At 43.7% G+C, this 13,288-nt stretch overlaps 1 protein-coding gene across 2 annotated transcripts in view; it reads left to right on the forward strand.

Moving 5' to 3' along the window:
- Nucleotides 1-982: 982 nt before the first annotated feature.
- The window catches only part of capn15 (calpain 15), a 46,510-nt gene continuing 34,204 nt past the window's right edge, over nucleotides 983-13,288 (forward strand). The window contains exon 1 of one of the 2 annotated variants that reach the window (XM_073490280.1): nucleotides 983-1,181. Coding sequence is in view for 1 of the 2 variants with exons in the window: in XM_073490279.1 (XP_073346380.1) it covers nucleotides 5,845-6,023 (179 nt within the window). In the remaining variant the exon portion in view is untranslated. Of the gene's footprint in view, nucleotides 1,182-5,844; nucleotides 6,024-13,288 lie in introns of those variants that run through there. The other variant, XM_073490279.1, reaches the window with a different exon arrangement.

Here is a 13,288-nt window from a genome sequence, read left to right on the forward strand (position 1 = left end):
CTGAATCAGAATCAGCTTTATTGACCACGTATGCGTACACATACCAGTTTACATTGCTCTAAGCGTATTACACAGAAATGAGCATACAGCTAGGAAGAAAGACAACAAGAAAATGTTGATATTAGTGCAAGTAATGTAAAAGAAATAAATAAGAAATATTGGATATATATGCATACATGGGTTGGTGGGATTATAAGCGTGTATACATGTACAGTATGTATACATTATGTATAGAATGCAGGATTTTCATTGAAAATATGTACAGCGAGCAGGATATAAATTAACAGTGACAGTGCATGATAAAGAAATTGCATTAACACAGAAATCTACACTGCATGTACTGTGTAATAGAAGTAGTAGTAATGCTTCCTACAGTGAGCCAGTTGGGACTCTGAAAACATATTCTATAAAGCGTGTAGAGGACATGAACATCTTCAAAGATGTAAAATAATGTGTTTACATATTGTATTTATTCAGTCCCAGCTTCACAAATTACTATCAGACAGTTCAAGTTTATTGCCACTAGATGACACTAGAGTGCCACTATCTGACAGTGGCCTGTGGGCAAAAGGTGGAATCACTCTGAGAATTTAAAATAGAGATTTAAACCTAATAGTATTTGTACAATAAATGTTAGCAAAATTAAAAGATAAATCACGCATTTCGATATATATATCTATTTTAGTGAGGCGTGATATAAACGTGTTGTTTTTTATTTGTGTTGGTCAAAGGTGACGACATTCGTACCCGGATATCCTAGTTGAAAATGCCCGTGTTGCACATGGGAAATGGAGTCTTCCCCCCCTCGCATTCCTGAAGGGACTTTACGTACGTTTACGTGCGCTCCCCAACGGTATGCTAACCGCCGCTACGCAGTTGACGTACGTGCGCTCTGTGTTTGCTCCTTGGAGATTCCCCTTCCTTCCTGGGCTGTTTGAGGTAAACCTACGCGGTCGCATCAGTCCCATTAATACCCGACGGAGTGAAAATAAACTGCACCTTTAGGTGTTTGTCACAGATGACCGGGACATGCAGCGGCGGCGGAGAGCGCGAAGCTAAAGCCTGGAGAGGTTACGGAGGCTAAAGTACAACCCGGGTACAACTTATCGTCTCCATGGCTGTGAAAAGTTAACGCGCAGACGACTGAAAAACAGGAATAATTACCCTTCAGCCGACTTGAGGTAAGAATGACCGGCTCGTGAGTGGACTTGGTGGAGTACAGAGCTGTCCGGAGGCGTCTGTACCGTCGACCAAATGACTGAATAAGAGTGTCTTTGTTTACAAGGTCCCCGGCGTCCTCGGCTCGCTCCGTGCTGTCTGTCTCAATGGGATTGTTGAGAGTTTTCATTCCGGCTGCGCTGTTTAGCTAATGTCCGTGTTGGTGACAGGGCTCACAGTTTGTCCACAAATAGATCGATTATGTGACAGTGCCTCGTGTTAAACCGTGGATTCACATAACGACCTGTGGGGTTAATTTCTATTCCCGCCGCCTCGCTGCACAGAGCAGGATGATACAATAACAACACGGGCTTTTGCTTTCCTCTCTGCTCGTCTTGTTTTAGGGGGAGCTGGGCAGGTCAAGAGGGCAAGGTCAGGTAGAGGAACATGTATCCAGAGGGGCTTGCTCACGGACACTTCAGCAGGGTGGATGATGTGTGACCCGAGGCCTGAGGTTAGCTGATCCAGTTGAATGTATGTTTTTGTTTTTAGAATTGCCATTAAAACAAGACCAAGACTGAAGTGTTTACATCATTTGCCAGAGAGTGAACTTGTTCTGCTCGGAGCTTGTCCACTGAGGAGGAAAAAAAAGGGTTTCAGACTGTCAGGACAGTTTGGGTGGTGTCGAAATGACAACTTACAATGTACCGTGAAATCAGCTCACATCCTCCCCTTTCCCTTCCCCCCCCCCCTCTGTGTCCCTGGAGAATAGAAAATGAAATTCAATCTCTCTCCCTCTCTTCCTTCCTCTCTCTCTCCTTGGCACTGACTGTGTCAGCTGCTGTATCTCTGGGTGCTGACTTGCAGAGGGACAGGTGGCCCTCGGACAGGTGCGCCCTTAACAAAGGGGTGCAGTCCCCCTGACCTCAAGTCTGGTTTATGTGCATACTTTTTTTTTTTTTTTTGGTTACACATGGGTGTAGTTATTGCTGTTCTGTGGCTGCGATCTGTGCAAGCTGCTTTAGTAGCAGTTATTTCTGCGGCTACACTCACCTTGTCATTGTGAGTGCCAAGCCAATAAACACCCTTCGCAACTGTTTCATAACTTAACACAAGTGAGCTGTTTGTGCCTAGCTTTCTGTATGACGCAGGCATTCTTGACAGCTCCAGTCATGCACCCTAGGGCTGGGGTTGGACTTAGGTCTAAACCAGGCCATCAACTAACAGTTACTTTCATTATCATTTCATTATTATTAAAGGTTTACCCAAAAATGAAAATTCATTCATGATCTACTCTCACCCATGCAGATGGAAAATCCGGTGAAGTGTCATAGCCCACAAAACATTTCTGGAGCTTCACAGCAAAACATCAAAACAGCGTTGGAGCATTCGCCTAAACAACTGAAGTAGACGGGGACTTCAAAAGCAACGAGATCCCGAAGTGATTTAAAAAACAACCTCTTTAAAGCTGAAATCTTCACTTTAGCTGCTAAGGGTGTAAATGTTGTCTTTTCAAGTCAGTGTGACATCACAGGGATCACTGGTGCAGCTGTATGGAGTCATTAAGTTTTGTTTTTTGATTATTTTTAAAACAAGTCCCCATCTACTTCAGTTGTTTAGCAGAATGCTGCAAAGCTGTTTTGCTGTGAAGCTCCAGAAATGTTACGTGGACTATGAATCTTCACCTGACTTTCCATCAGCATGAGGGTGAGTGATCGAAAATGTTTTCAGTCTATAAAATGTCAGTTTTGTAACACTTTCATAAAGAACAAAATTGACTTCTTAAATTGCTTCTTTTGTACACTCTTCAGTCCAAAGCTGAAAGACTCTTTATTTGCTATCATAAATGACCAAAAAAACACATTTAAGAAGCTTGAACCAGCAAATGTTTGACATTTGTTGGCAATATGCTTTTTAGTAAAGTGACTCATAGTTGCAGCTCTTGTCTGTATCAGAAACTGTGACACATGTCAGGCTGTTCTGTTCCCTGGAATTTAAAAGGAAGTGAAGTTTACCAGACGAACCAGTTTCAGTCTCAACACACTGGAGAACACACCCTTGCAGTTGCTTTGACTTCCAGACAAATGACTCTCCACACAGCCATCCTGCTTGAGCTTGTAGTCCATGGATAACGGTTAACCCACTTACTTTTAACGCAGCAAGAATACATAGAAACATATATGATGCGAGTGTTTTTGGTGGTGTGGTCAGTCTTGTGGGTTTAATGTGTTGATCTGCTGGTGAACAGTGTGAGTTCAGAGAGAGACGGAGAGATGAGAAAAGAGGTCAGCAAAGTGATCTGAAGTGGAAGAAAGAGGAGAGGAGAGGAGAGGGAAAGTTTGAAGGCTTATCTTGGTAATGTGCAGGGACAGTTGAGCAGTGATGAGTGCTGCAGTCACCGTGGTCATCTACTTAACCCTTCACTGTCCTCCCCTGGCATTGACCATTTACTAGGGTAACCCTCTCTTGAGAAAGAATAAACACTGAAGGCTGTTAGACAGTTGTGTAAGTGTGACATGTGCAAACTGTTTTCCCAGAATGAGCATGCCTCACCCTGCCCATGCAGACCGGATCCGACAGCCATCACTGGTCATTACACTGGGATCCCCTCCACATACATTAATGTGTGAGATCTCCACGGCTCTGGCTCGGTTGGGGTTTTATTTAAAATCTCTTGAACGCAGCCCTCCGGTTCGCCTCTGCTCGCCCCGGCCAGCGCGCATGCGCCCTGCTGACACTCCAGTAATCCGCTGTTAGGAGGAGATTGCATCCTCGTCCACTGCGCTCGTGCTATCAGTGAGGGAGAATTGAAAGCCCGTGGAAATATTCATGACGGATACATAATGGGACCATAACGTGACCAAATGGATCCGCTAAATGCGGGCATTGCGGGACGGAGCGGGTTTACAGGAGCTGGGGCGAGGATGTCTCCTCACGCTAAAGACAACAAGGCTCAGCTGCGTCTACAGCCCAAAACGCTGGGGGAATGAGATGAACGCAGGCTGGGATGGACCCGGCGAAAAGATGGTGAAATCAGCGATTGAGTGCTCCTTCCTGGATGAGACCTCCTCGGGTATTTCAACACGACACTCTCCCCAGCCTCTGTGTGGACACGGATCACTCTTATGCATGTTTTTGCAGTATCTGTGTTTATTATCACGCAATGAATCTGGAAGCCTGAACTATACGTTTTTTTAAGCACACGTGATCTCTGCGTTGGCAGCCTCAGGGTTTTTTTTTTTTTTTAACAAGCTGTCGATACTCGTCAAAAACGCATGCAAATGTAGTTTCTCCGCCTTGACAGCGTCCCTGGAATGATTCCCTCCAGCTGCTTCGCCAGCAGAGACTTGCCATGCCATGGAGGGGGGAGTCCGCAGAAAAATCCCAGCGCAAGTTGATAAACTAGACTGACCGGCCTGGTCGGTGGGCTCAGACAGAAATTAAGCCTCTCACAGACAGCGGAAACTGGGATCATCTCTTCGTTCTCGCTGTTGGCAGCCCGAAACGAAACATTTCCTCTGGGGAATAGTACACTGAACTCGAAGCTTGAAGTTTGGACCCTAAAGGGCAGCTCTGCACTCTGAAGTTCACGTGAGTCTTTCTTCACGTGGAAATCACAAATCCTGCAAATGCCAGAAGTGGTGTATTCTGTGAGAAAAGCCTTTCAAACATGACGTTTGGTCCAGTGGGAGAACAGCAGCTGGGCTGTTTTACTGGTAAACTTCCCCAGCAGCTGTTAGTCAGCCTGGATGTCTGAAAGATGACACTTGGATATTAGCATACTTGTAGTTTTGCCAACACCCCTCCCAGGAAATGCAATGCATTGATTTCCTCCTGCAGCCGCATTGTAAATAACTCTGTGGATATATTTTGTGTGACTTTCACTCCATGGCAGTATTGATCACTGTCGGCTGTCCTCGATGTATTTTCATTCACTTCTTCAACCTTAAATCTTCCAGAGGCGTCCCATTTGGCTGCTGAGAATGCCGAGAGAGAGAGCGTGGACGATTTTGTTTCCGCACGCACCTTTTCCCTGATTTGACTTTCTGAGCATGTGCGTAGGAAAGGGGAACCAGGCATGAGACTGCACAGACTGAGGAGATGTGTCGCAAGGAACGCAGGAGGAATTACGAGTGGCACTATGGAAGACACGGCGCAGAGTGTTACCAGTTTAAAGTCGACAAGAGAGAGAATTACCAGCCTTTGCTGTGAGAAAATTGTGTTTCCTCCTGTCTGAGAGCGACTGCTGTAGTTGAATCGGCACTCCACGCATCAAATTACTATTTGGATTGAGAATTGGTTCCCCCCGTGCACTGTGGGATATCCACCCTGATCTGCATACTTGGCCACCTGCAAGTTACATTTTTTGAGTACCCTCATCTTTGATTCCCTGTTGCTGTGTTTTTTTTATTTGTTTTCCCTGCAGCACCCTCAGAGTTCAGTTCTTCCTATTTACAGCAGAAAGTTATCAACAGCGAAAAACACATGATAAGGGTTGCTGTCGTGCTCCAAACAACCCCTTTAGGCTCACTCTAATCAGTGTATCCAATCTCAGTATCGCTCACTGAATACAACTGTGGATCCCTTGTTAACTTTTGCGCTCTTGGCAAAAACGAAACAAACAGGCCCCCCCCTCCCTCATCAGAGTGCATTCAGAGACTAATTTCCTCTCGCTGTGCTGCGGCGATGGGGAGCTCAGCCTCGTCTCTCACTGCAGAGACAGAGTCAGACCATGGCTTCCGCAGCACCCCGTACCCGTCGTCACCCCCTGTGGGCTGGCTCAGGAACAGCCACAGCAGTCCGGTTTGGGGCACCACCTTCATTACGCGTCAGCAGCAGCACCCGCTGCCTCACCGAGAGCGCAGGTAAGAGCCAACTCTCGTCTCCCCAGCTGGGTGCCAACACATTTCTCAGTCGAGTGCACTTGGGGCACAGAGCAGCGGCGGCTGGCCCAACTTGGCCTGGGAAGTCGCAGGAGGGATGAGACGTGGTGGGGTTGTGTTACACAGGAACGCTGTCATTCAAAGCGGTGAGTGAAGGCATACCAAGTGGCTTTATTTTGGGGCTCTTGTGTTGATGTTTTCACTGGCGTCAGTATTTGGGTGATGTGCACTTATCGTAAACTGACACTGTTCACTTGAGAACTTACTATTTTCGCTTTCACAGGCATTTAGAAACACTTACTGAGGATTCAGTAACCTCACCGTGATGGATCAAATCCCCTGTTTCATCAAAGCTTATCTAATCAAAGCCTGCAATTCGATGTTTTTCTATGATGCACCCAAAACCTGGCTAAGCCGGATTTGTAAACCAAAATCCCACCCCATTGGTTCCTCTCAGCACAGCTGTACAGTGTGAGCTACACTTCATGTGGTGCTGAGTGGATTGCCTGGACACATAGATTGACCTGACCTCTGTGAACCCAGTGGAAACCAGCCTGGGGGTAATTAGAAGATGAATTTTTCGGTCGTGCAATGAAGATGAGCTTTGATTCCGCTTTGTTAATTTGGGAGATGATTCAAAACAGAGCAGATAAAGAGAGTTCGTTGAGGGCATCTGGGTAAGTATGGCTTCACTGCGATGTTGTTTCACTCATCTACAGAAAACCTTTAGCGTGAACAGAGGCTCCTTAGTTTGATTGGTTGGAACACCTATTAAGAGTTTCTCTCTGAGCAAACTTCTTATTGAGCCAGCAGCAGCTGTGTAATTGAGCGAGGTGCAAACTATTTGGAGAAGAGACATCTATTCGTATAGACTGTTTTGCCAGTATTGACTGCAAGAAAAAAAAAAGATGCATTCAGTGACTGTATCTACAAGAAAGACTGCTGCAATAATCCATTGTTCCAGTCATTGCCTTCTGTCAACATAGTGAAAGGCTCTATTTGAATGTGCAGCTCATCCAGCAGTTATGACTGACTCTTCTTTCAAAAGATGATCCTCTCAACCGCCCTCACACAAACTTGTTTAGAAGTGTTTCCAGTTTTCCTTCAGCTTTTTCGGTCATGCCTCCCGCAACGAGAACAGGCAGTTGATATCGACCGCCTGTAGTGTATTGAAGTTGTTGCTGAGTCACTCAGGGCATCATGGTCCGGTTGTTAGTTATTGATTTTCAGAGAGCCCGATCACATTTCCCCACAATGGATGTCATTATTTATTCAGCATCGGTCTCCAGTTGGGCTTTCATCTTTCTTGATTCCTGCCCGCCGCTGTCAATGCTTTCCTTGCAGTTGCTCTACATTTAACGGTTAAGGCTGTTGTGGCTTCCATTGCTTACTCTTCAAATAGTTTTCAAATGCAGACGGGTTAGTGTTAGCTGTTGCTTTCATCAGCCATGTCTCCATGCATGAATGAAGCTCAAGTATAGGTCATACTGTCAGTGTAGCTTTCCTTCATACCGACAACTTGTTTTTTATTCAACACACTCTTCCGTTGCATTCATGCATCTCTGTAGTAACAAGCCTCTGCCTCCATCACCAATCAAACTACACCCTCAGTCAGCTGAGCACATAAACACATGCACACACTGTATATACAATACACACACATTTTAGTGTACTGCTCGGAGGCAAAGAGGAACACACACACACACACACACACACACACACACACACACACACACACACACACCATCCTGACAAAAGATGTTTTAGAAACACTGTGCAGTAGCACTTGGAACATGCCCTCTTATCTACCCCCACTCGCTCTCTCTCTCACACACACTCACTCACTCACAGTCTTATGCACACATACACACCACTGTGTGAGCCTAACAACGTTAGGCAAGCTTTGCCGAGCGGTGACAGAGCATGAAATATAGAAACAACAGAACACTATGAGCCCAGCTTAACTTCAGCCATTCTCATACAGTTTATTCGGTAATATATTGCCCGACGAAAACGTTTTCTCTCCCTTGTTTTTCTTAGCCCCGAGACTGCACGAACAGTCTTGTCCTTGGGTGATTTCAATTTGTTTTCATCCAGCAGGGCCCCATTGACTTTGGGAAGTGTTTTGTGCGCACTGAATCAGTACCTCTACTGTGAAGGTTCACTCGAGACAACAAGGCACTCAGCAGACAAAGATGTGCAACAAGAGGTGTGGCTGTGTGAGCTGTAATTTTTCATAACTGTGGAATCTAAATCTTTTCTGCGTCTCGATAGCAGCACAATGCAATTTTATCCCAATGCTATAATTACCTCAGCCAAGGAGGTTATGTTTTCGCCCTTATCCTTTTGTTTGTTGGTTGGTTTTTCAGCAGGATTACACAAAAACTATTGAAAGGATTTCCACGAAAATTTGGATGGAGGATGGGTTTTGGTCCAGAATAAACCTCACTGAGTTTTGGTCTGGATAAAGGGACGGATCCAGGAATATAGCAAGACACACACAATGTAGTTTTGGAGAAGAAATTCTAACTCAGAATTTTAATATTAACCATATTAATGAGGTAATAACACAAACTCAGAAATATTTATCTTTTCCATAACTGAATAAACAAGCTGTTCTCAGAGGTAAATAAGCTCCCCAGAACACTGTTTGAAGCTAGAGGGGTGGCAGGGTCCGCCAAATATAAACAAAGTAAAACAGTATGCAACTGTGTTGTCCTTTTAAGGTCAGTGTGTTTATTCAGTTTATTCAGTCATGAAAACGAAAAGAGTTTGTTTATTTAGTTTGTTGAGGCATAAACAATGAGTCAATGAAGATATTTCTCTTCTAATTAAAATTTCTTCCCCAAAACTACATAGTGCACCTTTTAATTTCTCAGAGAATAATACATGGATCTGGATGAAAAAAACCATGTAGATTTGATGCGGATCCAAATAAAAATCCAGATGTAGCGGATTTAACTATGTATTACTTGATATTGGATTAGGCTTTATTGAATTAAAGGGGACTAATGGGCCATGGCGGAAGTATGCCCTCTACCGAGTGCCATTCTAGTTGTTTAAGTTAACAAATGTGACTGCCCTGGTTTTTGCCTCAGCCCCATACTGCTTGTGTGTTATGTTGCACATGGCCTTTGCAGCCCCAAGCCCTTAAAGTGAGCGTCTGCTGCTCCCTCCTGAGTCGATCCCACTCTCCCCACTGCCCCAGCATGATGGATGATGGTGTTTATCGCTGCTCCGTTCCACCAGCTCTCCTCCCTTTAATTGGATTAAAACTGGTCCACTTGGATTCGACCGGCATGGTCACTGGCCGTGTTTATGTCTGAATTATACCAGCGCGTCCTCCCTCGCTTATTGCCCGTCTGATGAAGACAGGGCCGTGTCAGGACAGTCGCCGAGCCTCCAGAATAGATTTGGCACGCAGGCTTTGTCGCACAGTGTGGCTGTCTTTGGAAAACAGAGCACTGATGCGGCGAGAAAATAAACTAGCCTATTGGCACTGCAACTGACAAACTGATTACAGATTCCCCCACTCTTGTTGCCATGGAAATCTGTAGCATATGTTCAGTAACCTAATTCATCGGGGCCTAGATAAGACCACACATGGTAACCTGGAAGCCTCACAAACAGAAAGAAACCTGTGCGGGTAAATTGCACCTTGGGAGAACACCATATAACCTGCTGATTATTCATGTCAATATTTAGTGATGTCTGATAGAAGCCAGTGAGCTAGAGAAACCTCACGGTAACAGTAAGTAAAACTCTACTTTGTGTCTGAGAACTTCCCCTTTGGCTGTAGCGCTGCTGTGTCAGCAGTACTCTTGCCCTCCAGGTCCGGGTGCCCACAGGAACTCTTAAACAGGGCGGCAGCGTGCCCCTGCCATTTCTACCCCCTCTCCCTTCCCAAGTTTCGGTGCTTCCTGCCGGCTTCCTGCTCGCTCTCGCTTTGCACTGCGCTACTGATGTCTCGCTGAAACCCAGTCAGACAGTTTCCTCTGTTTAAAGATTCAAATGTCCAAAGCTGTCTCCACCGTTGACAGATTCACTCGTCAAAAATGAACACTGGTCGTGAAATATTCACAGAGGGCGCAGCTAGAGGTCAGAAGCTACTGTTGTTCTTTCTCTTTTTGTTTCCCCTCTCCTGACCGGTGTTTGCGTTCATCTTATCTCCAGTGACTCATTCAGGAGAAATGATTTAGTCCACATCTTACTTTGATAATAGATCTATAAATCTATAAAATGTGATTTTTTTTTTCAAATTGCTTCTTTTGTCCAACCAACAGTCCACAACCCAAAGACTCTTCGTTTACTATCATAAATGACAAAAGAACCTTACATAAAAGGTGCAATATGTATATTTTTTTGTTAAAGGGTTTACAAATTCGAAAAAATTAGAAACGGAATGTGACCTGTAACCAGCTAGCCCCTAGCTGCTTTGTACATTAAAATGTGTTAGCCCGATAGTAAATGACACCAACACTCCCCTGATGCTCTGAACCACGAGTCCAGGCAGATTTGGCTAATACCTACATGGTTAACTAAGCTTATAGCCAAATGGCAGCAACAGAAATGAACTCTCTTGAACTCAACGTTATAAAAATCCTAAACAGACTCATATATCCTCAAGTATTGGCATTACCCTCACACTGACATGTAGCATTTACACAACGTCACCTTTGTTTCCACAGCATCACACCCTTCTCCTAATAATTCATTTTCAAAAGAGGGAATATATTTATTCAGCTTTAAAAAGTTGCTCCTCGTGCATAGCCTTAGCGATGCTTATCAGAGGAATTTCCCGGCCTGAGGGCAATTTTTCAAAAGACTCTTTGTCCATTTTTATCTGTTTGCAGTCTTTATGCCAAAGCTAAACACTTGCATGTTATAAATCTACTGTCTCCATATTCAGGCTCAAAAAAGTGTCTCTCCTCACCAAAAAGTGTCCTGCTTCATTAAGACTTCCCCGATTTTCTCACCGTATTCTCCCCTGTGACTAAGGCTTCACTCACTGTCATCAATCCCTTCTATCACGTCACCAAGTTTCAGCGCGTCACAGTAGAAACTCTTTCTCTGCGGCTAAAGTCTGAGCTCTAGATACTCGCCTCAGATAAGCAGCAGTCGTGGCTCAGCTCTGTATTGTTTGCTGTGACAAATTAATTCTGGAGAACTGTTAGGCTTGAGTAATGAGTCATATTCATGCAACAACAAATTACCTGGCAGGTAGAAAGAAAAATAATCCTCAAGTCTTTGACCCTGACTCATCAGCCCCTCTGAAAGACAGCGAGAAATGCTTGCTGGAGGGAGAATTACTTTAAAGTAAAGCGGTTGCTCTGATCTCGCAAAGCAAGAAAAAAAAGTGATAAACAAACCTTTTTGCTCGTAAAACTGCAGACGGGCTGCAGTCATTACTAAGTAAATTCTCAGTTGGGTTTCTTCGTGTGGTAATGTGGATTGTGTGAAAGTGCCGATCTAATCCCCATCACTGAAGTTTGCTGTGTGTGTTCAGATGCAGCAGAATGTTTCAACATTCATTATCCCCTTTTTACAGCTCGTCTGATGGAAGGGCACACTAGCCTCTGATAAGTCTCATTTCTTTATAACAAGCTCTGCTCTGTTAAACAAGACCACCGCTCAGCCGGCATTATCGTCCTGTCAGCCTGAGATGATTGCGTGGATGAAGTAAAAGACATTAAAAGGCCCAAGCAGTAATGTCAGTGCTCTGAAAACCTTGGGTAATGTCCTTGCAGCTGGTAGAAATTAAAAGGTATGCACCTATTAAGCCAGTTCATCATGGAGTGCACAATAACCAAGACATTTTTCTAATAAACATTTTATAAGCTGCAGTATCTACATCTCCTGTTCTCTCCCTGCGTTCACACAAAACTGGGGCCTGTAAATATTTATCACAGGAGTGACTCATTTTATTTGAGTGTGTTTGTGTGGGGGGCTACAGCTGGAGCCTGGTCTCACAAAGGGAGGTCCACACAGTCAGGCTAGCTCAAGTTATCCAGCCTCATGCAATTTCTTAGTAATTGCTGGTAACTGATGTTGCAAAGCTGGTTGTCAAGAAGTTCAAGGACAGATCAACAAATCGAGTATAAGACATTTAATATGAGATGTGATAAAACTCTTCATTTCCTCTGGGAAAGTAGTTTTGTAGTTGTAAAAAGCAATAATATTAATAGCTGACTAAGGGATACAGTGTAACTTATTATAGACTGAAATGTCAGGAGGAAGCAAAGAGAAAATAGGCCTAATGTCAGTCTACTAATAACTTCAGGTGCCTTAGAAAACATAATGAAAACATTGAGGCTAGCAGGGATTACCGGGGGAAAATTAGTTTTGCAGCTTAAGCATGAAGGCAAGGTAGTATCTGATTATTTTGAAATGCCCTGTAGACTATAGCCAGACCTGAATAGCCCATGAATTTCTCCATTTACACCTTTAAAACACAATATTGCATTATGGATAGTTCTGTTTCGGGTCAGGCTCCACATCAGTCATGTTGCATTTTTTCAATATGTCACCCAGGAAAGAGCCACGTGAAGTAATTTGTCCAATCAGCATAGCCATGTAGTTTGCTGCATCACTCTGTTGATATTTTTACATAATGTAGATCTGCTTGTCAATGAGGTTATGTAAAGTTGGGAAATATAAGTTGGAGAACATTAAAGCGACATGTAGAAATTGACATTTTGTGTGATTTGGCACTGTTTCTGAGTGCAACACCACAGTACAAGACACTGTACCATCAAAATAATTTTACGGCTGTTGCAGTTGCTTTTAATACAGCGATCTGGATGATTCGCCTGAAAATTAGATCGGGGGCGCCTTCAAGATTGAACACCATCTGAAATTGTCAGATTGCCCACCACTAATCTGCAGTATTGATAACTTCTTAAGCCTCATTGACCCAATGTAAATCTCATTAAATTGCTTTGACCAAATGTTCAGTTGCTAATTATCTAAAACTGTATAGATTGCTTCATAAGTATGAGCACCTCTCAGAGAGAAAGAAATGAATAATACGTTTATTGTTAATTAAATCTTAGTTAATAATTTTTTCACTGTTGGCAAACAATGAAATGCCTTATAAACATTTATTAAGCAATTGTTAATTGTTAAGTTGCAACTGATGTTTATATTACTTTATAAATGGTTAATGAATACTGTGTAGTTCATCTATAAACATTATTTGGATGGCCGTTATAAAATTGAAGTTTATAAATCTTGACAATTGCTTATTA

This window comes from Pagrus major, chromosome 20 (assembly GCF_040436345.1).
Source record: "Pagrus major chromosome 20, Pma_NU_1.0".
Taxonomy (NCBI): Eukaryota; Metazoa; Chordata; class Actinopteri; order Spariformes; family Sparidae; genus Pagrus; species Pagrus major.